The 27352-nt window shown below is 38.8% G+C and overlaps 1 protein-coding gene and 1 pseudogene across 2 annotated transcripts in view; one reads left to right on the top strand and one right to left on the bottom strand.

The window, feature by feature from the left end:
* LOC111332929 (cytosolic carboxypeptidase 1) overlaps nucleotides 1-10097 on the top strand; it is a 37143-nt gene extending 27046 nt beyond the window's left edge. For both annotated transcript variants that reach the window (XM_022938416.2, XM_088757318.1), the window contains exons 16-27: nucleotides 40-136; nucleotides 904-981; nucleotides 1694-1772; nucleotides 2459-2691; nucleotides 3402-3555; nucleotides 3645-3716; nucleotides 4655-4763; nucleotides 5277-5406; nucleotides 6003-6218; nucleotides 7004-7180; nucleotides 8270-8424; nucleotides 8874-10097. In XM_022938416.2, the coding sequence (XP_022794151.2) occupies nucleotides 40-136; nucleotides 904-981; nucleotides 1694-1772; nucleotides 2459-2691; nucleotides 3402-3555; nucleotides 3645-3716; nucleotides 4655-4763; nucleotides 5277-5406; nucleotides 6003-6218; nucleotides 7004-7180; nucleotides 8270-8424; nucleotides 8874-8934 (1561 nt within the window). In that variant the 3' untranslated portion in view covers nucleotides 8935-10097. The remainder of the gene's footprint in view (nucleotides 1-39; nucleotides 137-903; nucleotides 982-1693; nucleotides 1773-2458; nucleotides 2692-3401; nucleotides 3556-3644; nucleotides 3717-4654; nucleotides 4764-5276; nucleotides 5407-6002; nucleotides 6219-7003; nucleotides 7181-8269; nucleotides 8425-8873) is intronic.
* Nucleotides 10098-15161: 5064 nt separating this feature from the next.
* LOC148732767 (uncharacterized) lies at nucleotides 15162-18204 on the bottom strand (annotated as a pseudogene).
* Between the last annotated feature and the right edge of the window lie 9148 nt (nucleotides 18205-27352).

The raw sequence follows: 27352 nt of genomic DNA, 5'->3' as shown, positions 1-27352 counted from the left end.
GTGAAAAGGACTCACCAGTAGCTTTGTCTCATTTTACAGCATACCAGAAGGAGGCAGGTCATCTCCTGAGGAGACAGCTAGACCACTGAAGTTTGAGTCGCGGTTTGAGAGTGGCAATTTACGCAAGGCTATTCAGGTATTTGTTGCGATTTTCTGTTCTACAGACGAAGTGGACATTAAGAGATTGGAAATTTTGCCGATGTGTGTGACGCTTTAGCTTTCCGATTGAAAACAATCCATGACTCGACAATGCCCAAGACGCCTTATACACCCTAATACATCCCCTGAGGAGGGTAAGCAAGGAGGGACGGCTCATCAATGTCCAGGTGGGTTTGAGGAGGGGAATTCTTATCAGAGTGTGTGTGTTTTTTAGGGGGTGGGGGAGGGGGCTTATTATCAAATCCAGGATGCGAGTTGTGGCGTCACTTCAGCCCATCAGCGAGCGTCAAGGGATATTTTGTAGAGTACGACAGAAAAGCTACTATCACTTTTAAAGGCAACCAAAAAAGGTTTTCAAATAGAAGTATATTTTACACGCAGCCTGGCTACCTGGCGAAATTGTAAAGCACTATTTTTTTGTGTGAGTTTATAGGTGAGGAGTATGTGGGTGGTTATTTGGGAGATTCATTTGTTTTTTCGTTTTACCATGCTAATATCAAGAATGAATGGAGGAGCTAGTGAATAATGTATCATACTTGCCTTTTTTCAATATGCTATTTCTTAGGGGTGAGATTATGAGTATGGTTTGGTTCTAAATCCTGATATCGACTGCAAACACCGTATGGGTGGTTATTCGGGAGGTTCATTTGTTCGTTCGTTTTACCATGCTAATATCAAGATTAAACGACGGAGCGAAGAAATAATGTTAACATACTTGCTTTTTTTTATTATGTTATTTCTTAGGTGCGGGATTATGAGTATGATTTGGTTCTAAATCCTGATATCAACTGCAAACACCATCACCAGTGGTTTTATTTTGAGGTGGGTACTTTTCTTCGTGTCACCCCGACCCAACAAACACTTCATGTAGTTACAGCACTATGATTACTGGTATGAAATAGGATTCAATTTTTGTGACGGATCATTAGAAAAGTGAAGAAAGGAGGGTGGTGGGGAACTCTCTTTGCATTAATTTTTCTTGCTTTTTTTCCCTTTTTTGTTTTTCGGGTAATTTTTGTAGTATTATTATGGTGAAGTTTGTTACATGAAGTTTGACCTTTGTAAACTATTAATTTCTAGTGTGATGTATGTTAATTTCTCTATACTCACTATGATCTCTCATATGTTCACTGAACCTCGCTGTGTTCACTTAACCTCCGCTAATAAAACAATAGAGTTTATGTTCTTGGGCATAACCATGTTCTGAGCCCAACCTGGAGTCATTGTAGCCCGAGTCACAAGGCGAGGGTTAATATTACACTGAGAGGGGCCCAAAAGATATTTATGCATAAGAACATAACCTCTATAACTATTTTTATCACTTTAGAGGACATTGAGAAAATAAAAAACTGAACAAAAATTACAACAAAACTGTCCGAATCATCACGAGAGCGTGCGTGCGAGATAAAATACATTTTAGCTCTCAAAATGCGCCACGATGCCGGACTAAGTGATAATAATGGTCCTTCTCCATTAGATAGATTAGGGGAAATAGATTAGGCCTTTTAAATCTGTGCGTTTCTCTTCATTTCAGGTTAGCAATATGGACGCTGATACTCCGTACAAATTCAACATCGTTAATTGTGAGAAGATCAACAGTCAGTTCAACTTTGGTAAGATTGCTGTACGAGTATTCGGTTGTCAATGCACTTTTTGTTTTTGCGTAGACTTTTCATGAAGCTGGTTGTTTCTTATGTTTTCCTTTAAGCTCTTGGCGTAAAATTGGCGCGCACCTGGCAAAAATTTACCCATTGCACATGCCTCACGTTTGACCGCTGTGTCGCAGTCGGAGAGCCATCCGACCAAAAAGTGGTACTCATTGGGATCGCAAAACTCACGAAATACTCAGAAAGCTTGTTAATTTCGGAAGAGTGCATTTCGATGTAGTATCCAAACGAAAACCAGAGTAAATCACCAAAGCTTATCAGGAGAAAGGAAAATATCACAAGTGACCATTGACAACGCACAGTCAAAATGAACGGCAAACTGCCTAAAGCGTGGGAAAACGCGACTGACCATGTCCTATTCTTAATCTAATTGGTTTAAAGGATGGCGCGAGCTTTTTGGACCTATCATAGAGCGATATAAAAGTAAACCAAAGCAATCCTAGATTTCAAAATTTCTTTATAACTAAGGTGGTTTTTAACGACGTGTTGTTTGTTCATTCATGCTACAAGCCTTTTACAAAGACTCGGTAAGATTTCATAGCCGGAATAGTGAACATTAACTTGTTGATTACATACGCTTACTTCCACCAGGGTACGGTCTTGGTAACCCAATACTTTGTTCCCGTTGTTAGGTATGCAGCCAGTCATGTATTCAACAATAGAGGCTCAAGAAGACCGCGCCGGTTGGGTTCGAGTCGGGACTAATGTTTGTTATTATAGAAATTACTTCACACGAAGCCGTGAAGTAACCGGTGGTCCCACAGGCAAAACCTACTACACGTCAACTTTCACTGTGACCTTCCCTCACACAAACGATACATGTTACTTCGCTTATCACTATCCATACACCTTCACTATGCTACAGGTAGGTCTCCCCGCTTGGTTATGTTATCATGTTTCTGTATCAAGGTTAGCACGACGTTGGAAATGTTTAAAGAAGTTTGGAAATCTGCCAAATAGTTTACCATGAAATGTAAGGCCGGATTAACATTTGAAAAGCTTTATTAAAAAATATAGGATGCTTTTTCTGGAACAAGATCTTGCTGCTTGAGGGAAGTGTTGGTCGTCTAATCGTATCTCTTTGTCAAAATGTGTAGCAAATTTTGAGAACCATCTTTGCTTTAATCCGTGAATCTGCTATCATAGATATTGGAACAAATTGTATCGTAGTCACTGTGTGTTTGTGCCAATGCAGGTTTGGAAATAACCATGGAGAAGTGTTAAATTTCGCTTTAAAAAATTTATGCAAATCTAGCTTTAGACACTGTACATTCGGATAACGGATACGGATAATCTTTATTTGTACTCACCTTCATACTTGCTCTAAGCAAAAAAGTTACAAGATTGAAAGAAATTATTAGAAATAAAATTGGAGTACTAGCACCCTGGAATAACCATAGGGGCTAGCGGAGTCAGGCAGCTAGTTAACATCAGCATTAAATAAGATTAAAATATAGGTCAGCAAGAAGATTGAAGCACAAATGCACACACACACACACACATTCCTCCTTCACCTCAAAGAAATCAAGATTAGAAAATGATATTTCATATTATTTACCTTACTCTTTTTCACAGAGTCACTTATCACGCTTGGAGTCCGGGTTTCGTACAAACGATATCTTTTACCGCCGCATGACTCTGTGTGACACTTTGGCGGGAAATCCTTGTGACGTCATCACCATCACGGCGCAGCCCCGACAGAGAGATGCAAAGTCCATTGAGCTTTTTAGTGAGTAACTTTCGCAGTTCCTTGAGTTCGACAGTGTAGAGTTTTTTGTTTTTTTTTTTGAAGGCACAATCTTACCTTTTATGTTTTAGGTAACAGACCGTATATTTTCCTAACAAGCCGTGTTCACCCTGGTGAAAGTAATTCAAGTTGGGTCATGAAAGGTAACGCGCGCTTGGAATGATGATATACTTGTATCATTTGTTACTTTTGCGACCTTTTTTATTATTATTTCAGTCCAATCCTTAAATTACCAGGGTTTTTAATATAAACTGGTTATCAGCTATCTACCGCCGCCTATCAGATCTCACACTGCCGTCTGTTTAGCCTGTGAACGGGATCCTGTGTTTGGGTTTCACCATTCGTCACAGTTGTCTATTACTGACGCCATCGGCAGCCTCCTCTAGAAAATTTGAACCCTTGCCTTAAAATGACCGAAGTGAACTAGGTTGATTGTTTGAAAAGACAAAGTAATATTTATAAGAATCTAAATTCCCGTTTCCATGTAGCAGACTGAGAATTGGTTAAGTCATAAGGCCAAAAGGAGTCGATTAGAGATGAGATTCACAGGAAATTGGGACAAAAAAAATTCACTCCTCAAAACGTGCCTTGCAAGTTTTTCTTTGAACTGTATAACCGCTGTACCTTGCTCTTTTGAGATCGAGACTAGTTATTTGATTTTTGGAGGTTTTTTTGGACCTAAAAATGATATTAACTTAACGGACAATACTCGTGGACCGATTATTAACGGACCAATACTCATGGTCTTAAAATAAGAGAGGAGAATTTGCTACCTTTCTATAATCAAGAAATGGAGAGATATTCTAGTCTTCTCGGATAAGGACGAATAAACCGTAGGCCCCGTCTCCTGCAGGGTTAGAGGTAGGAGACGTTAATTTCCCACGCACGAGATTACTGTGTCGTGGATGTCCTACCCTGGGGTGGGATGGGTGGGAATTGGCCCTGAATGCCCCCATGGGGAGTGGTCAACCAACCCATGTAACCTATGTAACCTATATATGTATGTAATCTGTTATCCAGCCCATGTTACTTTGGAGTCTTAAGCATTTTCTATCTCACACAACATTGCTTTCATCCACAGGAGTTCTAGATTTTTTAATAAGTAACTTCTACACTGCACGTCATTTGCGGGAGACTTTCATTTTCAAGGTTGTACCCATGCTTAACATTGACGGAGTCATCAATGGCTGGTAAGGCCTCAGTCTTGTAGAATCTAGCCGCTCTCCTTCTGTTGGATTTCTCAACGAATTTTCTAATTTCTTTATTTATCCACCTGTACGACACGAGAGAAGCAATGTGTCTCTTGTGACCTTTCAGATATGAAGGATGTCTGATGTCTGCAGTATTGTAAGAAAGTTTTCTCAGTATTGTAATTTTAGCCTATTCTTTTGGCACTTTCAACTTTTCCCCCAAGCAACTAACCCACCCACTTCAACTCGTCACATCATCATGATCCACAAGGACAAACTTCATACTTATAAATAACCTTGCTCTGATACAGTGCAATACTGCGACTCTGTCGAGAAGTTAATTCATCAATAAAGTTAAACACAATTTCCTTTGATGCACAACAATGACTCTTGTTTTTTTTAGATTTTACCCTTGCCTTTGTTCTTTTTTAGATTTTACCCTTGCCTTTGTTCTTTTTTAGATTTTATCCTTGCCTTTGTTTTTATAACAATTTTGTTGAACTGTTTCTGCAGCCACCGATGTTCTCTGTCGGGAGATGATTTAAACAGGCGCTGGATTAATCCCAGCATGCTACTTCACCCCACTATTTATCACGTGAAGGGGTTGCTGTTGTACTTACAGTCTATTGAAAAGACGCCTTTGGTGAGTCGCTCGTAACCGTGAAACAGATCGGCATGGCCAAGTCAATTGTACCGAATCTAGTTTGTGTGAATTCCGGCTACTATTTCGCGTCTGCATTTTCTCGTGGCTATGTGGTGTTTTAATTTGGATATATCAACAAAGTTGAATTGGTAAATTAGCCACCGTAACGATTACAAAAGCTGATGTTTCAAGCGAAGGGCTAACGCTCGAAACTTCAGCTTTTGTAATCGTTACGGTGGCCAATATACCATTTCAACTTTGTTGATATATCCAAATTATTTCGTTACCGCCACCGACGCAGCCCCAAACAGTTTCTTTCGAAACTATCAGCCTTTATCTGGTGTTTTGTTTGTCGCGCCACTTCACTCTAGGAATGTATCGTCTGTTCTGAACTTCCTTGACCTATATGGAGTGCCATCTTGGACAAAATAAGAGAAGCACGATGATTGTTCCTTCCTCTCCCCATTTCACAGTTGGCGCTCATTCGCCATTTTTTCCTTTTTTACCCTATTTTTTTTCCTGAGCAAGATGGTAACTCCTTTAAGGTTGGCTTCAGCAGCAGCTCTTTTTAATTCTGCTGCATTTTACTCTTGAAGGTTTATTGCGACTTCCATGGTCATTCACGCAAGAAGAACGTGTTTATGTATGGCTGCAGCACAGTTGCCACACTGGCTGCCAGTTCTTCCAGTTCTGGTGAAGTCGACAGCGGTGACTTGGTGGATTCTGTCCGAGAACGTGTAGCCGAATTATCTGGCTCCGAATCCACCAGTAGCATGGACCCTAGTGACATAGAAGAAGATCCCGGTTATAGGGTGGGTGTAAAAAATTAGTTAAAGACGAAACCTTTTTATGGACGCTCGGAAGCTGACAGAAATACTAGACACACTCCATCGCCATGTGAACGGCAGTTGTAAAGATGAAAACGTTAGCAAGGATCTTAAGTCCGGTCCTCGATCCTGAAAAGAAGGAAGTCTTCAATCTTCCCGGAAGAAGAAGAAGGAGGAGCGTGGGCTCATTTCCCGAACAGCGGCTTGTAATCGAAAATTTAAGTGTTTGTTACAGTGTTAGCCTTTTGTGAAATGATTGGAGAATTTTAGCGTATATTGTGAGCTCCTTTGTTCCCATACTGATGGAATCACAGGATGACGATCATAATTCAAACTCTCGTACTCGGTCAGCGACGAACGTAAAAAAAATATTCTGGAACCAATCAGTCATTCAATCAGTAAGTGACTCAGTCTGTCTGTCAGTCTGTGAGTGGGTAAGCAGTCAGTCATACAGTCAGTGAGAATTCCCGTTTACAGTGCTGGAGTACGATTATTGAAATAAAAGCAGAAATAATGGATTGATTTTTAATAGTAATCCTTCTAAACTGCGCGTATATATTCGTGAGTTATGCTGTTAAACTTTTCTCTACGCTCGCGGCATTAGAAGGCCGTGCGATGTCCGTGAGTTTCTTACAGGTGGCAGGGTTTTTGAAAGAGTCAGCTTAATTTTTCTTAAGCATCAAGAAGCATTTTGAAATGTCACTAAGGAACTCCGTGAAGGAAGCACCGTATTTGCCAAACCAAGCTGACTATTCCTTTTATTTATGCAGACATTACCTCGAGTTCTTCACAACATTGCACCAGCCTTTTCGCTGGGCAGCTGTAGTTTTATTGTGGAACCTTCAAAAGAATCCACTGCCAGGGTTGTGGTATGGAGAGAGATTGGAGTGCTCAGGAGTTACACCATGGAGAGTACATACAGCGGCTGTGATCAGGGACCTTACAAGGTTAGCTCCCAGTGGCTAAATCTACTGTGTAGTGCATTAAAACACAAATTATACAGACTCTAATGAGTCCAAAACGCTGGTGGATATTACTGGGTGGAACTAGACCACTTCAGACCCCAGTTGTTTGAAGGCTGGATGATGCTATCCTCTGGATAAATCTCTGTCTGGTGCAGAGAGAGCAGTATTTTTTTCTGAACACTTATCTGTTGGACAGCGATATATCCTTTGGATAACGCTATCTACCCCATCAACAACTGGACATTGCTCTAATCCTGTTAGAGTCGGATTTCTCGCTTTTTGTGAGTTAAGAAAGAAAAGGTGTCATTCAGTTAGTGAATCAGTGAGTGAGTCTCAGTCAACCAGTCACGTTGTGTATCAGTCAGCAATTGAGTGGGTCGGTCGGTGTGTTATTTGATTAGTGGGTGAGTCAGTCGGCCAGTGAGTCAGTCAGTGAGTTTGGCAGTCAGTTTGTCATTGAGTTAGTTAGTCAGTGAGTTAGGCAGCCAGGCGGTGAATTAAGCAATTGTCAGTCAGTAAGTCAGGTAGTCATTTGTCAGTAAATGAGCGAACGAGTTTGTCAATCAATCATTCAGTCAATCAGTCAATCAGTCAGTCAATCAGTCAGTCAGTCAATCAGTCAGTCAATCAGTCATTCAGTCAATAAGTCAGTCAATCAGTCAGTCAATCAGTCAGTCAGTCAATCAGTCAGTCAATCAGTCAGTCATTCAGTCAGTCAATCAGTCATTCAGTCAGTCAATCAGTCAGTCAATCAGTCAGTCAATCAGTCAATCAGTCAGTCATTCAGTCAGTCAATCAGTCATTCAGTCAGTCAATCAGTCAGTCAATCAGTCAGTCAATCAGTCAGTCGATCAGTCAGTCATTCAGTCAGTCAATCAGTCATTCAGTCAATCAATCAGTCAGTCAGTCAATCAGTCAGTCAGTCAATCAGTCAGTCAATCGGTGAGTAAGTCAGCTGGTTAGCCGATCAGTCTGTGAGTCAGCGAGTGAGTCAGTAAGTCGATTAGTCTGTCAGTCATCGAGACAGTGAGTACTAAACATGAACGCGTAAATTAACGTTTTTGTTAAAAGGGTTATCACGTGGGAACAAGAGAACTGGAGGAAATGGGCCGCTTTTTTTGTGCTGGTCTTCTCCGTGTCGGTCGCTCCTACCTCTATGGAAACAGCCACCAACAGTTACCATCAAGCCACAATACAGATCAGATGCACAATGCTGATAGTTTGTGGTGAGTTCCTTGCATGTAACCTTTCCACAATGTTAGCTCTACGTGTGACGTATCACAGAAGAAAATAAGTATTCTTTATTGTTATCTCTTGTTATCTCACTCTCGGAGCCACTCGTTTTCCAGTTAGTAACTGAAAATTTCCTCTGTATTCCCGCTGCGAATTGAAGCCCTTTTGTACGTTCACTAGATTGTAAAATGTGAAAACCGGTATCACTGCTACTCTATTAGTTTTACCATTAGTTTTACCATCAGTCAGCGACTGTTTTATAAAGAGGACAAACACTTTTAAGGTGTTTTTAAGACATCTTTCACTTGTACGTGTCTCACTTTTGGTTAAAAGCAAACAACATAATAAACAGAGGGTTTTCTTAAGGCTGTTTATCTTTAATTTGAAAAAAAGAAACGTAAATTTCTTGTCGAACTAATGAGGAATGTCTTCTTTCCCTTAGGATAAGGACAAGTGAGCTGTTTGTTCCTTGTGAACTCGTCAGAAGTGGAGTCGTTATTTGATTATAATCTGGTTCATGAAAGCACATACTCGAGAACACAGCGGTCAAGTGCGTGCGCATGCGCAAACGTAGTGATTAGATTGCGTGTTTTCAGGCTGTTACAACTAAGTTGTCCCACACAAGTTACAAACAACCACAAAAGCCAGTAAGTCACTCGGTTAAAAGCCCAAACCCTTTTATGGTAAAGCTCAATCAACAGGATATCCCTTCTTGAATAAGCTTTGTGTTCGTTGAGTCTCGAGTTTTCCTTTTCCTTCCCTACTTTCTTTTCCTTTAAAAAATTTCTATGAACGTTTCAAATTGTCTTTCGCTTATTTTGCGAAACGCGGTTGTTTCTTGTTTCCTTGAAATTTTGCGCGGGAAATTGGCGCCCGGGTGGCCAAAATTGATCCCCTGGCGCATGCCCTAGGTTTAACTACAGTGTTATACCCGCGTACCCAAGGACTTCACGTGACGACCGAAATTCTCTGGGAATAATTACTTTGATGGCGAAAGTAAAGGTAATCAGAGCAATGAAAATAAATATTGAGCACACCATATAATTTTAGTCGTAGCCCGACATAGACAGCACGAACTTTTTAGTAGACTTAGTTCGAATTGACTAGTTACGCGACCCGAAATTACATCATGGGAAAGCTTCAGGTAAGTCTTGTTGTCAGGTTCCTATCGATGGTTATTCTTCAGTTCAACTTTCATATGTATCAGTGTGAGGGTGAAGTTAACAAATAGTAAATTAAGGGAGTAAAGCCAACTGTGCTGTGCTCCAAACGGAAAGGTTGGTCGCAAGTTATCATTTTAATCTCGTATTGATTCGGATCTATGGTCAGGACAGCTGTACGAGTACGAGACAAGAGGCAGCCAATGATGATTTATATTAAAGGGATTTAGAACCAAAAAAGAATAAAAGTTTAAATGGTACATGATTTAAAATTAGAGTTAACAGCTATTTATTATTACTGTATTATCCTACTTGATATTTGGATTAATGTATTAAATTTGTAGTTTATTTTTAGAACATGTAAAAGTAATTTGGTTTATGTCTGTCAACATTGGGACCATTGATAATGTGGAAACTTTTAGGTGAAAAATTATTATCAGAAAGGAAATGTAACTGTCTATGATTATTTAAGAAAATTAAACGTTGACTTTGTAACCAAAGGTGAATTTAACAGAAAAAGTTTTTACTGCTTGTTTAGTGGGTATTTTTCTCTCCTCTGATTGGCCGTTGTGATCAATTTGGTTTTCATTTTACAACATGCAATCGAATAACTTCTTTTCATGTTCTTCTGTGAACAACTGAAGAGGCCTGTTGAAAATATCGCATTTACGTACGCGCATAGATATTGAAATCATATACGTGCCTTTATCCAGTTGTAAAGTGGCCGAATAAAACAGCTCCTTTGTCTATAACGTGTACGTTTCGTCGACATTGATGCGGATTGAAGATCTGCGGCAACCTTGTTAGCTCGAAATATCCATGAAAAAGAAAAATCGGTTAAAAGATCAATATGCTGTACCGCGGTGTTCTGTTTAACCGATAGTTAATGACCAGGACCGAGTTGTTCGAAAGCCGATTAGCGCTAACCCAGGGTAAAATTTTAATCTAGGTTTCTGTATTTGAGGGTCTGGTGGGGTTAACTGACAACTAGCCAAAATTTTAACTGACAACTGACAAATCGCTGAAAAACTAACCGACAACTGACATTTGTGGTGAGCTTTTACTAACAACTGACAAAAGCCCAGATCGCCCTAAATATCCTAAAAACTGAATGTAAAATAAGGACATTTGATTCATTTTGTTCAATGAAAGTACATTTTCCATGAGATATCAGTAGGAGTACGCCATAGTGTCCTATTTCGTTATCAATTACCGCATGTGCCATCCACATCAAGGTCACATATCAGTTATATGATCTTTTTTGACACCCAAATCGATCGTTAACTTACGTGAAGGCCGTGAATGCTGGTATTTTAAGAGTTGTTGTAAGCTTTTGCTGAATTGAGTCGGAAACGGCATTTGACGTCACAGAAGCCGCATTCCTATCAAAGATGTTAAAACCGTACTGGCGCTGAAAAAGCGCCTTCGTTCCTTTGTTCTAAAAGAGTTGTCTGGTAAATATGGCCTCGGAGATTTTGATGTGAAAGTTTATCACATGGCTCCGAAATCAGGCGGCAAGAGCGATGATTTTGCGTTAACTACGGACCAGCAATGGAATTTGGAGCTTCCGACCATGTTGGCTGGAACAGGAAGCGAATTAAACATGGAGTGGTTTGGTATTTGGCGTTGGTAAAAATATATCAGTTAATAGCCTACTCTTTATTATAAAACGCCCATTAGATGCCCACTTATAAGCGCCGTCAGAATTTTCTCATTCTTGAATTCGTGTAGATTATGTTTGATGTAGATTATAATGACATATATAGCTATAGTGACTGTGAAAAAGTTAAATCTTATAGAGTCGCAGTGATGCGACTGAATGGCTCTATTTCATGATGTTTGTCTGCTGGGCATATTCTGGTTTCGTGTGATTTTAAAGAGGTACTTAGCTGGCTCGAATTACATTGTGCAGCATTTGTTACGCACCTCATGGCTTCACAGTAACAATCGCAGAGATATACCATTTTGTCCTTATCGTCTCCTTGATATCTTAAGTGATGAATTCGGAAACTTGAAGCCGCTGAACTCAGAAACTCGAAGCTTGTCCACCTTCGCCCTTCTTTAGAAAAGCTAACTTCAATCTGTGCTGCAAATGAAAACATTCTGTTGTGTGCAGACGATGCCCAGAGAGGAATTATACAAGTGACATTACATAACAATGGAGTTGGCATTGCTGGTACCGGAGTCAGACTCGTGACCAACGTATATACCCGACTGGCATTATGGAAGTTCTCAAACAAAGAGCTTACTTTGCAGCAGTCGGTCTAGACGGTGGCCTTTACGTTTCCGACCTTTCAAGCTTTGAAGTTGACCAACTTCTAAAGAACAACTCGGAGTCTTGTAGAAATCAAAAGACTTTGTGAATTTGAAGATGGGATAGCACTCACTGACTCGGGGGATCGAAAGGTAAAGGTCTTCAGTCCTTCTGAGAAAAACGTTAAAACCTTGATGGGCTCTGGTCAGGAAGGAGCAAGTGAAGGAACGGATGAAACGTGTTCTTTTACGCAAGTTCATGGCATCTGTTCTATGGAGAAGACTATTCATATCGGATATGGCTACAATTTGCATTGAATTAGCGTCGGGACTCAGTGGTACTGTGTTGTACTCAGTCGTACTGTGTCGTTCTTAGAAGTCTTAGAAGTGGAACTGCGTCGTTCTTGGAAGTCTCTATGACAGTTTTGGTATCGGAGCCCAAAGCATAGAGAAAGCACAATTGTCTCTTCAAGATACCGTAGACAAAGTATCACATGTAAATGACAACATCACAAAGACCGTTTCAGAGATGAAACAACGGCACAGTATAAAGGAAACCACAGCAACCAACGGCTCCGGAAGGAACTGTGTCTCATAAAACTCAAGTCTCACTTAAACTTCTCGATGAAGGAATGCGCCGCCCGCACATGCAACAGCATAGCTTCAATTAACTACGATTATCTCCAAGATATTGAACTGAGCACATTACTCACAACAGTTGTGGAGAATTTACATGAAGTTTCACATTTTAAGCACGAGACCTTCACCGCATTACAGTATTCCCAAGACTTTGGATTAATTACCAAGGAGTCGTTGAAGAGAGTAACGAAATGGGAAGCCAAGTATTTTACTCATGAAAAATCCTACTTCCCTGTCTCTCGGACCAGCCCGGAGTTTGCAAATGTAAACTTTACGCGACCTCTACCTTCAGTAGGGATCGACCCCGCGATTGAAAGTGCTATGAAAGAATTTGTGGAGAAATATCGTCCCTTAAGGCAAAGAACAGTTCGGGAGGAAACTACAAGGACAGGGCAGGGGCTTTACCACCGGCCGTCTACACGAAGCAACAAGATTCCACCAAAGTGGACTCCGGAGATCAGTCAATAGGGTTCATCAGTGACAAAGGAGCTGTTCAAGCTACTTCGGAAGGTGGGAATGTGACAGATCACATTTGTTGACGACTGTATCGTTGAAGTGGCAGTTGCTGAGGTGCGAACACATGCAGACGAATATGACACGGACTCAGAAAACAACGACTTTTCTGACCAAGAGGATGAAGATATTACCCCAATTACGGTTTCTAGATCTAGGCGGCCAGTTCGCACCTATTTTCGCCTGGATTTCTAAGACACACTTTCTCTAATAACCTGGTTGAAAAGTAGACAAAAGAACGTTCCGCAATCGAAGCTTTGTAAAACAAACATTAATCAAATATATTGTGCTAGAAGACTTTTCACAAGTTTGTTTTCTCTCTGGTGATCTTCTTTCCAACATTTTGACCCGTTAAGTGTTGCAAAGGAATGTTGCGCACGGGAAAACAGAAGTTTGTGTTCAGGAGAGTCGTAACTGACTTAAACAATGATTGAAAGTCATTTGAAAGATCTTATTTCATTCCAGAACTAAGAAAAAGTAGTTCTTATTGTATCAGTTTTCGACTAAATTTTCGAGTTTACGCTATATGTTTTTTTCAGCCAAAACTATAGGGTCGGAAAGTAATAATTAACTTGCCAAGTTAATCATTAACAGTCATTTGACTGACAATTGATGACTGGCCGAAATTTTAACTGACAACTGACATTCGTACCCCCCCCCTCCCCATCCAGGCCCTCGTATTTCTCTATTCAAAAGCCGTTAGGGATAATTTTCCTAATTCCTTTTAGAGCACACCACAAAATTATAGGCAAATGGAATTAAACTGAGTTTTCTTTCAAAGCTTTCCAATCTGAAATCATATTTCACATTAACCCTGGGTTATCTTATCACAACCTTTGAACAACGCAGTCCAGAAGCACATAACTTAGGTTATAGGTCAGGTTAGGCTGTCAACGCAAAATGTTTTAGGTTACATTTCTAAAAGTTGAAAACCGGTCTAAAGCGAAGTGGATCATACCGAAGGACTCGATGTGGATTATTTTCAACCAGCCCTTTGAAGTCGGCAAACTCATTTGAATCACAAATAATTTTTAAAATTAATATTCATATTTTCGCTCAGTCTGGCACGTGGAAAGAGCTTACGAATTACAAGAAATTTAAACACGAAGGCGCGCTATATAAGGAAGTCTTCCCTGGGAAGACCTAGGCTCATTTGTCACTCATCGTTGACGTGTGCGGGTTAAATGTAAATGCTGGTGGACGAACAAAAGGAGCAAATGAGATATCTATTGTTTACTTCCATCAGCATGGTGGCATGAAGTAACGTGCGAACCACCTACTTCGATCTCAAATTTACCGCCACAAATAAAGATAGTTTCCATTGGAGAAAGGAAATACAAGTCTCAAAATTTCTTGTATTGTGATGACTGACATAAAATAGTTTTGAGGAATGCGCCCGCTGTTCACTGCTTTGGAGTAGCTGTAGCTCAAGCTGACTTGACTCTAAGAGTTCTACATCACACGACGGTTGATTGACAAATGGTCCAGTAGGACCTAAGGCTCCTTTTATAGCGCGCCTTCGTGTTTAAGGGTCTTTTTCGGCTACTATGGAGTCAAGAAACCTGTCATTTCGACCGTATTACCTTGGATGATGTTGTCTGCTCTGTCCAAGTCGGCAAGTGTTTCTTACGTTGGAGCAAGTGGTTCAGATACCTTGTGAATGATTCATACTTTTCACTTTGTCACGACATTTCTTCAGGTAAATAACATATGGAAAGATACATTTGGATAGAAATACAGCGTTCATCTTTCTCGTTGTGGCCCTTGTAAAACTGATGCACAGAGTCGAACTTTGAAGGAAGAGAGTAATGTACGTAGCACTGTATACGACAAATCCTAAGCGAGCAGCAGCCGCCATGACAGTTCTTCCTGAACGTGACTTTCGTGGGAACGTACTTATCGCTTTTTTCTTATTTCTCCTCTCATTCCCGTACATATTTTCAACTAGCTTTTATGATCATAGTGTTATGACTTATAGAAACGTTTTACCCGCACTTGTTCTTTCTATACCCTCAATCCAGCCAAAGAAGGAAACCTTTTACCTTAATCATTTTACCAGAAGAAAATGTTAAAGCTCCGAATGATTTTTATGATCCAGACGTTGACCTACAATATTTAGAATGATAAGCACTCTATAGACAGGTAAAAACCAACGATATAATATCCCAACGTTTCGGCGACTTTATGACGCCATTATCAAGGGTACAAATGAAAATAAAATTACCAAATGCGAGTTCAAGAGTTACAACTAATTTGCATAGGGGAGGTAGCTACACAAATACTTTAGCAAGGATAGAATCCGTTTGCACGTTCAAACTCGGTGTTAATTGTTTGATGTACAGCATCTCGTTGACAAGACAATCGAATTTGTGCATGCACCTCTTGAGAACTTTGAAACAGCTAAGAAGGTCCTCAGGGACAGCACCTGCGTAGTCGTTGTCGTAGTGCTTGCGTACTGAAGATCACGTGCTCTTATGGCTATCCACGCGGGCATATAAATGCCCACGTGTGTAACCAACATAGCTCCCTGTATCGCACAGGTTACATTTAAATTGGTACACTACGCACTGTTGATTAACCAGCTGTGGTTTGGTTTCGCATTCTTTAAGGTCTTGGCCAATTTTCCGACTGACAAATACGGGCTGGATTGTGTTTTGGAGCTTAATGCTAAGGTCTTTCAACTGTGTCTTAACAATGTTAGCGGAGTCTTGGTCCTTGAAGGGTATGACTACTCGGGTTACATCATTTTTCGCCAATCTTCTCAACGCCTGCAATGGCTGCTGGTCAGCAACTCTCGAGTTAATAAAGGCGTTAATGGCGGAGTTGATAAGGTGGTGAGGGTAGTCCAGATGTGAGAATAAATACTTCAAGCGCTCACACTCCTCAGAAAAATAAAGCCATGAAGAGGACAAACAGTACGCGCGATCGAGCATAGTTGTTACAGTGAAACGATCTCAACCGGGGCCACCCAACGTTTTTTAGCCAATTACAAGACAAGTACGGAACAAAAGAATGGGAGTTCGTTCACCAGCGGTCAAATTAAACTGCTCGTTTGACTGGAGTCGATGTGAAGACATGCGAAAGCTTCTAGTTTTTTTACGGTGAAATAAATATGTTGTTTATTTCGTTTACGGTAAAAGCGAGTAAAAATTTACCTAATAGCGGCCGGTAATTTTTGAAGACTGAACAGCCTCAACGTACGTAAGTAACGAATAATACTGGGTAAACCAATGAAATTTCTTTTTCGAAACACGGTCTGGAATGTCGGAGACAAAAACTTGTATAATTTACCGAGTATTGCTGCCGGGAATTTTGAAGACTGAACGAACTCAACGTAAATTTACCAAATTACGGCTGAGTAAAGTTTTAAACAAAATTTTTCGAAATAGGGTATGGAGTTTTGAAGAAGAATGCTTGTATAACTTACCGAATTTTGGGGCCGGGAAGTTTGAAGACTGAAAGGACTCAGACTTAAAGAAATTTACTAAATTACGAACGAGTTAACTTATAAAATATATATTTCGAAACACGGTCTGGAATGTCGAGGATGAAAGCTTATATAATTTACGGAATAATGCGGCTGGGAATATTGAAGACCAAACGGACTCAATACAAATGTGTTTGTGGAATTGACAAGGCCTGAGATTTTGAAGACGAAACGGTTTTACCTCAAATCAGTATATGTTTGAAATACTTCCCGACTTTCAAACTACAACGCAAACGGAATCAACCACCGGTAATACATGCAAAAACTAAATTTGAAATTTTCTTTGTCCTTGTGATTGGTTACCAAAATTCCCGGTAAAATTGTAGATACGGCCGTTTTTCAATGATGTTTTAAAAATATACTTGTGTTGAGCCGGTTTCGCCTTGAGGTTTAGCCGGCCGTAATTTGATATATTTATTTACATTGATCGAGCCCGTTTCTTGTTCAAAATTCGCGGCCGCAATATTCAGTAAATTACAGAAGCTCTCGCCTTCGGCGTTCCAGGCCGTGTTTCGGAAAATATATTGTATAAAGTGAGTCGGCCGCAATTTGGTTAATTTAACTTTAGTCAGTTTAGTCTTCGAAATTACCGGCCGCCATTCGGTAAATATTTATTCACCTTTACCGTAATAGAAATGAAAAATATTATTTTTTTTTGCTTTAAAAAAACTATAAGCTTTCGCATACCTTCACATCTGATCTAGTCAAACGAACAGTGAAATTTGACCCTTATAGTGATTGATCCGCTGATGAACGAACTTCAATTTTTTTGTTCTAAACTCGTCTTGCGATTGGCTAAAAAACGTTGGGTGGCCCCGGTTGAGTTCGTGTCACTGTAATAAGTTCCGTTTGTACCGGTTGTCAACGTAACTATGGTAGTGGACAAGTAAACCAGTATTAATAGGCTTGACATAAACTTTCGTCTCAATTTGGGGTGCACTGTTTAGGAGCTGGGTGCCAAGAAAGGGGAGTATGCCATCTTTTTCGATTTCCATTGTAAAGCTGATAGAGGGATGGGCGTGGTTCAGGGTGTGTAGGAAATCTGTAGCTGTAGTAATGTTGGGCATTATAGTGAGAGTGTCATCAACATATCTGCGATAATAATCAGGCAGTTTATCTTCGAGCACTAGCCTTTCTTCCAACGATGACATAAACACGTTAGCTAGTAAAGGCCCGAGTGGGGACCCCATGGCCACTCCGTCGGTTTGTTCGTATAGGGCACCATTGAACTGGAACAACTGACCCTTGGTGGACACGTTCAACAGATCAGTAAGGTCTTCTTTGGAGATATTCAGATTGTACGTAGAGTTAAACCAGTTGTCCCTGAAGGCTTTCTCGGTCAGAATCGCAATTGTTTCGTCTAACGGTACGTTGGTAAATAGAGATGACACGTCATACGATACCAAGATATGACCTTTGTTGATTTTCAGTTCTCGCACTTCATTTATGATATCGAAGATGTCAGTAACGGTGTGTTGATTCAAAGACAGCGGTTTGAGCTTGTCATCTAGCCACTTGGCCAGTGCGTAGTTATAGGTGCTCGTTGCTGATAGAATGGGACGTGCGGTTAACTTCTCCTTATGGGATTTTGGTAGCCCATATAGGTGTGCTAGTCTCGAGCCTGAAGGACTTACAGATTGAGCAACGTCCTTTGGAAGGATTCTGCGAACGGTAGATTGTAACATTTTTTTCTCTAATCAACAGCGGGTGATAGTGTTTGGGCGGCCTACCTCTGGATTTTGCTCTTTCTAGTGGTCCCATTCTATCAGCAACGAGCACCTAAATTATTTTCGGAATACTTTACTTTAAAAAGGCAATCTATATTCAAGAGTAAACTCGTGAAGAAGGAAAGAGAGCCACCGAGCTTACCCATTCGCTTAGCAGCTGCACCTGATACAAGGCCATTGAATTTTCTTGTTAGGCATCCTATTGGTGTTGCATAATATGCCAGGATAACATTCGTAAGATGTTCATTTGACCACAAATTTCTGTCGGTCAACCTGAGGTCTGAATGCCTCGACTCTTGAGACTAGGCAAAATTTTACGTGCGCAGGATTTTTCATTTCTAAAACTAAGTTATAGAATAAACATTTTTAGATATCTGATAATTTCACACACTATTACTTTCTTCGATTAAGTCCTTGGAACTCAATTGTGGAATGTCTGATCCCTTAAGGCAAAAAAAAAAAAATCAATTATGCTCCTACAATGATCATTTCTGGATTTCTGTTTTTTCTTCCTGAATTCTAGATCTCTGATAAGTTTAATGGTCATATATTTTTTTATGAAAATGGAACTTTTTTCAATTCATATAGTTAGCCCCTATTAGCCTTAATATAATGGAGTTGAGTCTTAAACCAGATTTAAAGTGTATACTTTTATATTTTCAACTCAAAGTTCTTCCTGTGTTTGTCCCCAAATTATGTAGACTTTTTTCTATATGATTCAATTAAGATCTTGGAGCCTAAGTAGATACACTTTCTAAGCTCTAGAGGCTAAAACCAAATCGTAATAGTATGCTCCACGATTTAATTTTCTCTCTAAAATTGCTTCTTGAGTTTATCTCCGACAAACATAGATCTTTTCTTTTTTTGACGTGAACGTGGTCTAAATGAAAATTCTTAGAGGCTAGTTTAATTTTAAAAATGCATGAGCTCCAAGAGCTCAAAACAAATTTGTAAAAGTATGTTCCATGAAATGATTTTTGTTTCTCAAATTTCCTCAAAGGTTTATTATCAACTGATATATAATTTCATTCTAACACGATTCGTAAAGAATTTTCGAGCTTAATCATTAACCCTGGGACTCCCATGAATGACTTGGGCAGAATTTCTCCTCGCAATATCAATTCAACATCAAGCGATTAAGTGACTAGAATAAAGAAAAATCTATTAGAGGATTATCAATTGTTTCAATACCAAATTCTCAGAACTTACATCATAAGAATTATGTGGCAGACAGTAAGGAGAAACTACTAATGAGATATTAGGAGGGAAAGAGTTAAAGATGTTTGAGCTCTTGAGCTAGGACACAACTAACCTGTGAACAGGCCTTTGGTCGAGCGGGGAACTGGGGAGAGGAAATAGAGAAAAGACCTCTCTCCCCTAGCTTTCCCCAATTCCCCAACAGAAAGCCTGTTCACTGGCTAGGATACAACCAAATTGTACTGTATGCCCAAATTGCCGCCTCTAGAGTTTTTCATCAACTGCAAAGTACAATACGTCTTTTTAAATGAAACTTGATAAAATTCTTAAAGCCTAATTTTTTAACTTCTAAACGGTCTTTGAGGCTGAAATTAATAAAAAAAAAAAATCCGCTCAAAAATTGATTTTCGTTCGTGATTCGATAAGAATCTTGGAGCCTCAATTATCAGCGATGTCTCAGTTCTTGAGACAAAAAACCAGTTGTAGTGTGCTTCAAAACTTGATGTTTATATCTCATTGCTTCTAAGATAATCGTTTATCAGCAACTGATCGATATGTTTTTTGAGGTGGATAGGAAAGTTTTAACATTAAAACAATTTTGTATCCGATTAGCTTTGTTGGTTACACTTATTGACCAAAGCACAAAACCTGTGAAAGTATTTATTTCGTCCCTAATCCAAATCTTGATGACCCAGTATCAAATGGCTTTACTTAACGATGGTAGGACGCCGAAGAAATCTAGTTTTAAGTTGACTGATTCAAAGATGTTCACTGGGAATCAATTTATGCAAGAAATAGCTTGATTTCATAACTTTTGCCAGAGCTATAATTTCAAAAGTACATTCTTTAAAGGATTAATTTGCAGCTTTCCATTGTCGAAAAAACGCCGTTCAGCCAACTTTTTTTAGTGTTGTTATTCGAATATTTACCGACTCTTATGAATTCTCACGCACCAGATTTACATTTACATTTACATGCCCTTATTTCTATTCAAGGTCCTATCAGGATTTCGTGTGAACAGGATCTTTCAAAAACAACGATTTTGTTAATTTTTTTGGTGACCTCGTCGAAAATTTAAACCAGTGCACAGTATTTTATTTCAACAGGCACTCTGCGAATGACGAGAGATATGATTTAAGCGAGCAGAAACTAAATTTTTTAGTACTTACATTTGAATTCCTTCGTGATCTGAGAGGAATTGTTAGCGAGCATTTAGATTAACCGATTGTCGATGCTTGACTGAAATTTTCGGCTCAAAATGAAATGGTGTGATGCCTGAAAACAAGCAGTTAGATCCAGGTCACGTTCACCTTCATTTGTATTGTCATACAGTACTTCGATGCTTAAATACAGAACGTTACTCGTCAAACATTTGCAAATACGTGTTTATGCGACAAACCAATATTCCACTATTATCGCTAGAAAAAGCAAGGTTTAAATTCTAGAGAATTTGTCAATTTGTGGTTTATTTTTATTTCTTTTCAGACTGACTCAAGTATCTTCCTGATGTCTCTCACGAACCAAGCAAGAAAGACTATATTTATTCAGGATCAGGTACAAAACAGATGTAGCGCATTTCTTACATTAAAACTTCGAGTCGGAACTAAGATTCCAAATGCTTAAGTGGATTTTTTTATTTGTGTGTCAGTTCAATTCATATTGAAGGCTGTTTGAAGTGGAAAATTTTCCCGCCATAAAGCTAAAAAAAATACGGTGCTTTATTTAATCTGTAAGTAACATCTGTTCAAACGTGGCGAATTTTCCCGCCAAAAGATTTAGAAAAAAAAGTTGGCGCATGCGTATTTTGAGCGCCGTATTTTTCTATCTTTCACTTGTAGTCTACATCGGTATTAAACTGATCATTTATTTACTTGTTGTCTCCTTGTACTATCTACTACTATTAGTCAATAAAAGTCAGTGATAAGTTTGTCATCTTTTATTGTTTTCCAATACATATACCCAATAACCCGCAAAGTACTTCATTCTCTTTAATAGGAAGTTAATTAAACTAATTAAAAATGTGTCAAGAAATATTTTTCGTACATATACTAAGACTTTGGGCGGGAAAATTTGCACAGAGTTTCCCCGGACAACATTTTCGGCATAAATTTCAACAAGGTTTCCCTCAAACTTTCTCGTGCAACAAGAATTGAAATCTAAAGTCACTTTATCCTCTCTTAGAAACAAAATATAACACTCAAAACAATTCCGTTTTGGTTCTTTAAAAAGAAATTCTGACTTCACATGTCTTGTCTCTTAACCCTTTTTTATACTTAAACTCTCTGCACGATATGATGCATGGAAGTTCCCAACGAAAGAGCATCATGGCAAGCTATAGAGTCCAATTAGAATATTAAATTCATGTCCAAAATTGTGATCAATTTGTTTTCAAAATCAATCCTATTTCTGTAAGGCCATAGGTTGCCATGATGTTTTTTCAGAGTAAAAGATCTTCAAAGCCTCCAATTTCGAATGTAACAGAAAAAACAGGATGAAACAAAACTATAAATTATTGGAGCATACTACTTTAATTTGATATTATAGCTACAAGAGCCAGACATATCAGAATTAGGCTCTAAATTTGTCAAACAAACTTCGCTAGGCTTTTGAGAAATTAAATAGAATCAATTCAATTGCTAAACTAAAATTAATATGACGTTGGAGCGAAGTCTTTTAGTTTGATTTTAGCCTTCAAAGCTAAGACGTAATAATTATGCTCCAAGTTTCTAAGTCTGGATTATAGAAGCGATAATTGTTTCAAGAGTTAGATTTAGTCGTCGAACGCGCGTTCAATTTCTATTTTGATTGTAAACCGAATTTGAAGATCAAACTTTTACTCGTCAATTCTTTCTGTATTCCTGTGTTACACCGAGTGACTGCCCAAAGATCTTTCTTCCACTTCCAATAAGGAGCATTTAAACTTGCTACGATATATTTTAAAACCAAATGCCTGGTCCAAATGGTAACAAATGATCATTAATTTCAAAGACTACCCACAAATTTCTTCCTATATAAACCAGCAAAATGACAACAGTTGAGGTAGAGAATCAAAAGCACTAGCATTTCAAAGCCAGGACACAATAAACTCGTTTACTTTCCTTAACCTTTAATTTTAATGTAACTAGCTTGCATTTTTGGTTCGCGCTTCGGTTTTCTTAGAATCAACGTGCTTTCTGCTCAAATTTCAAGTCTAAAATAAACAAATATGTTTATAATTTCTTAATGTCCATGAAACTCGACATCAGTACGTGAAAGAATTCAACAAGAAAATATGACGACTGTTTCGATTTGGTAAACTATCAAATTCTCTGATTTTGTTTCATTTGCATTTCTGATTCCAACTTTCGTCCTGTGAAATTATTAAAGTATTTTGACCTGTTGAATTTAAAATTGTGATGAGCAAATAAGAACGTACTTCTCTTGTTTGCGAGAGAGAATTATGATCTTTCGCAACAAAGGATCCTCGCCAATAGACCTTTTATTGTTTACTGGTCAAAAGATTAGCTTGCATATTCACGTTGATTTTCGTCCAATCTGTAAACTATATTGTTCAACGATTGGCGAGACAATTCATGATCTTAATTTCTATTGATTATATTCTTCTCAAAATATAAAAATCTATATTTCCTCGTCGTGAAAAGGAGTCAATTTAAACTGGTTTATTAAGCATTAATTTTCAACTTAAATTGTTTCTCTGGTGAAAGAGCCAGTGACCAGGCATTGGAGTTTTAAAATATAGATCACTTCCTAACGGAAACAAAGTAACTGATATAATTTAAGATGGCACTGTCCTAAACTCTTGCATTGTGTATAAAAATAAATTCTTACCTTTTTCCGTAAAGGATCTTTAATTTCCAGTTAAAAATAATTCATGCCCAGGATGAATTTAATTTCTTTTGTTTTTGGCAAACTTTTTCTCTTAGTATCATTCAGTTGTCAACTGTGAACTACGATCGTCCGGGTGAGTAGTGACTGGCGTGAGCAGAAGTCATCAGAGTCGAGCAAGTGGCTGCCAGACCCAAAGAGCGTTCGTCCGTTGATTACTGTTTTGATCAGTAGATAGAGTTAGATGTTTTTTTTGGTCCGTTGGTGACCACGTAGGTTTTTTTCTAAGTCGTTTGTAAAGTGCCGATAGTTGCTGTAGCAAGCTAATCGTCAAAGTCAGTTCTTAAAGACAGCGTAAGTCGATAGCGTTGAGCAAAGTGATTTTTGACGGAAAGAAACTATGCAAAACTAATCGAACTCGTCAAAACATTTGAATTTTGAATTTTGAATTCCATTGGGTTTTTTTTCCACCCAAATTAATTTGTGAGAGTGCCATCTTAATATCACCTTTGTGCAACATTAACTAGGATAAAACTGTGAAATTCATTGTTACCCAGACAAAAATGAGCGATCCGACCTTCAAAATAGTTTTATATAGTGTCAGCATTCCGTAGCCAGAATTATATCAGTTTCAAGTTATTTCTGTCTTTGATTCGATGCAACGAAATTATCTGGGATAAATTACACCTAATTATCGGTGGTGGTTCAAATAAAAGAAGTGATCGCTCACGGTCTGCATAACAATCCACAACACAACAAACTGTTCCAAAAATGGTGGCTAATTGGAAACTATTCACTCACCGGCATATAATCATTTTTATCCATTTCAAGACAATTTGTGAAAGAACGAAGACTTCGTACAATAATAAGAAATATAGGGCCACCATTTTTGCTAGTACTACTAAACAATTTCAAAATTCTTATCTTTGCTTTATCCACTAAAAATTCAGTGATTTCATTGTCTTCTCTTGACCACAATCTTTGTTGTTTCATTCTTCTGACGACGTTTCTCTTCCTGAAAGTGGAAAATATGAATGTGATCAGTAGATGCTTACTTTCCGAGAGGACGAAAACTAAAAAAAATCATACAAATTTTCTCTGTGACACAATTTTAGAAAAGGGAGAAAGCATCAAAACTTTTTGAAATGTTATTTCCAATGAAGCAAAGGTCACTGATAGAAGATTCGTCAGACCTCCACGTGGCTGCATTCAAATACATAATGAAGTCTTCATTAGATGTAGCAAGCAAAATATTTTTCTTTCAGCGTTTCACTGGAAATATTCTTCAATCATAAATTTGCTTTTCTGGAAGTCAACACCCTAATTCGATTAAGTTTCGGGATGAAGAGCCGCTAAGACCGAGCAATCGATTCATGCTACGTTGTTGAAATGAGATAATATAACTCGTTGGGATCTCTGAAGGAGCTCAAGGCGATATTTTCCCGAAGTAATGCTCACCTGCTGTTATAGTGACATATGAGTGCTTTCGTTGCCCTTCTTTACAGGTCCAGGGTTAATTCAAAACGCAACGGTATATTTAGCACAGCGGACGACATATCTTCACTCTAGACAGCGTGGTTTGCTGAAAATTCTACAACTTCTGATGAATATTGATTAAATACTGCAGCCAATAATCAGCTGCACGTCACAAATTTGGCGCGGAGTTCTGTTTGCACGCTCAGCCAGCTAAGGGGCCGACCATTTAACTCTTGAGGAGGGGGGGGGGGGTGATTTTGAAAAAAAATTTCTTGCAAGCGCTTGTTGCAAGAAAAAAATTGCATGCAGCCCAAATTTAACAGAAAAAATGTAACAAAAAAAAAAACGGAAAAAATATCCTACCCAGCAGATTGCTAGAAAAAAAATTTCTTGATGACCAGAAATCACCCACCCCCCCTCAAATGTTAAATGGTCGGCCCCTAATCAAGAATCAAGCTTGAAGGACATTGTGAGTGACGGATTAGCATGTGGCAAGAGGAAAAAATTCACAGCTACTGAATTTTAGGTACTACTATGTGCCTAGGCTCTAGACTCTGATACTCGAAAAGAGCTCATTTGAAATACTAATAACATTAAGGTGGCCGAACACAGTTTTCGCGCGCGCTTTTGCTGATGCAACTCAGCGCGCGCACAAGGATTGCAAAAAACAAACATTTTGTCAATAGAGTTTATTTTATTTACTCAACGCGTATCCCCACTATCAGTGCTATTTTTCTTTATAGTTGGCGCAGTGTATTGAGGGCTTTAATCTTTCATTACAGACATGTTAGAAAAGTTAACAGTGCAAAGAACCCAGTAATTCTCAGCTTTTTCGTCGTTACCGAAATAACCCAGTTAAATGCAGCGCATGCGTAGGAAGTAAAAAAATTGCGATTGAATGGAAAATTGCTTTTTCGGAAATATGCCTATTTCTTGAGAACCACTCATTAGCATTTCACGAAATTTGGCACGAGAATACTTCACGAAATAAGTAACTGAAGTATTGAAAAAAAAACCATTTTTAACAAAGGACATTCTAGATAATCGAGTGAACCTTCAACAAAGAATAATTAAAGACCTCTCCGTTAATTTGTTAACAAAATGGTTTTAACTAGTGAGTATCGTTACAAGCTCGTTGCATGCAAATTATAAAGAAAATCTAATAACTAGATTTTCTGCAAATAAACAAAACCGATTTTAAAGGGCTGGTTATATTTATTCATGTCGCGATGGCAACGGCACCTCCGTCAGCTTAACTATCGAAAAAACGAAGTTTGTGTTGTAAACTTGCTTGCTGCCAGTTTCGGCGACCGAGAGATCAAGGGTTTTAGATAAAATGGTGAAAGAAACACAGGTATCAAAAACTGTGTTCAGCCACCTTAAAAGCAGTAGACCTCAGCAATGAATAAAGAAATATTTAAGGCCTTTATTCGAAATTGCGTGAATAAATGAAAATACCTAAAATGAACTAGTTAAAGACGTTGTCATTCTATCACACAGGGAGAAAGTAACATGGACACTTAGTTACTTATTATTGACTGAGTGACCTGTCGCACGGCCTATCGAGCAGCAGTAATCGTAAGAGTTAAGAATGACAAGAGGTAAAAATTCGTCATCTCGAATGTGGAACAAAGAGACCAAAGTTCTTTGTCTTCATGAGAAATTGAACGTCAAACCCTCGCATTTCATGCTCCGTTGCCCGACCACTGAGCCACAGAGAATCCACGGAAAGTTTAGACATTACGAGGTCCATATTTTACACGCGTCCTGAATTCAGCATGCAACGTCGAAAGTGTCATACCATGAGTAAACAAAATAAGCTAGAAACAAGACGAATAAACATTTTTCCCTAACATTTTACCGAGCTTAAAATTTAACATCGTTCTGTGCCGCTCTAACCCATGGCAGTTTTATAAAAATCCATTCGCCCAGTTGCCTTGTCTAAGATGGTGGATTATGGCACATTAGCCTGTGGAACAAGCGCCATTTTATGTTTTTCAGGCGAGGAGAAGGAAGCGCCAACCATGTCAAGACCTGCGCGAGTGTAGGAGAGGGAAAAAAAATCTATACTTGCAGTCTAAAAAACTTAAATAAAATTGGCTCCTGCCTCACAGGATGGTGTCACGTCAACCTCAGGGCAAAAAGAAAACTTTAATTTAATATCTCCACCCATTCGTTGAATCTTTTAAACAAACCACACGAACAGAGGTGGCATGATCTCGTGAAGCATGCTTTAATAAGCCAATCAAACTCATTCTTAGAATGGTCCAAATAATTTAATTGGTCGAATAATACTAAAGCTGTCAAAATGTCAAAGTTCTCCAACTGAAATAGTTCAGCAGGTCCTAGTTCAACACTTTTGCCCGTGAAGGTGAAATGATCAGTGAAATGCGACCGAATAGTGGCTTATGAAAATGTGCAAGTTTTCGACTCGACAATTTGAAAATGAAATGCTCAAGGCTTGTGGTTTGTACTTAACACTTGTTGCGCCGTGTTTTGTGACTGAACGGAAGTTAAATTCACATGCTCGAGGTCATAGCGTCAGAAAAACTCAGCTGTGGTCTTCTACTCGAGCTGCGGATAGGATATTGAAACAAAGAAATACCATGAGGTAGCCCAAAGGAACCATTGATTCTAAAACCTT

The sequence above is a fragment of the Stylophora pistillata genome, chromosome 4 (genome assembly GCF_964205215.1).
Source record: "Stylophora pistillata chromosome 4, jaStyPist1.2, whole genome shotgun sequence".
Taxonomy (NCBI): Eukaryota; Metazoa; Cnidaria; class Anthozoa; order Scleractinia; family Pocilloporidae; genus Stylophora; species Stylophora pistillata.
Note: the sequence above shows the minus strand (reverse complement) of the source record. Positions and strands in the feature narration are given on the sequence as shown.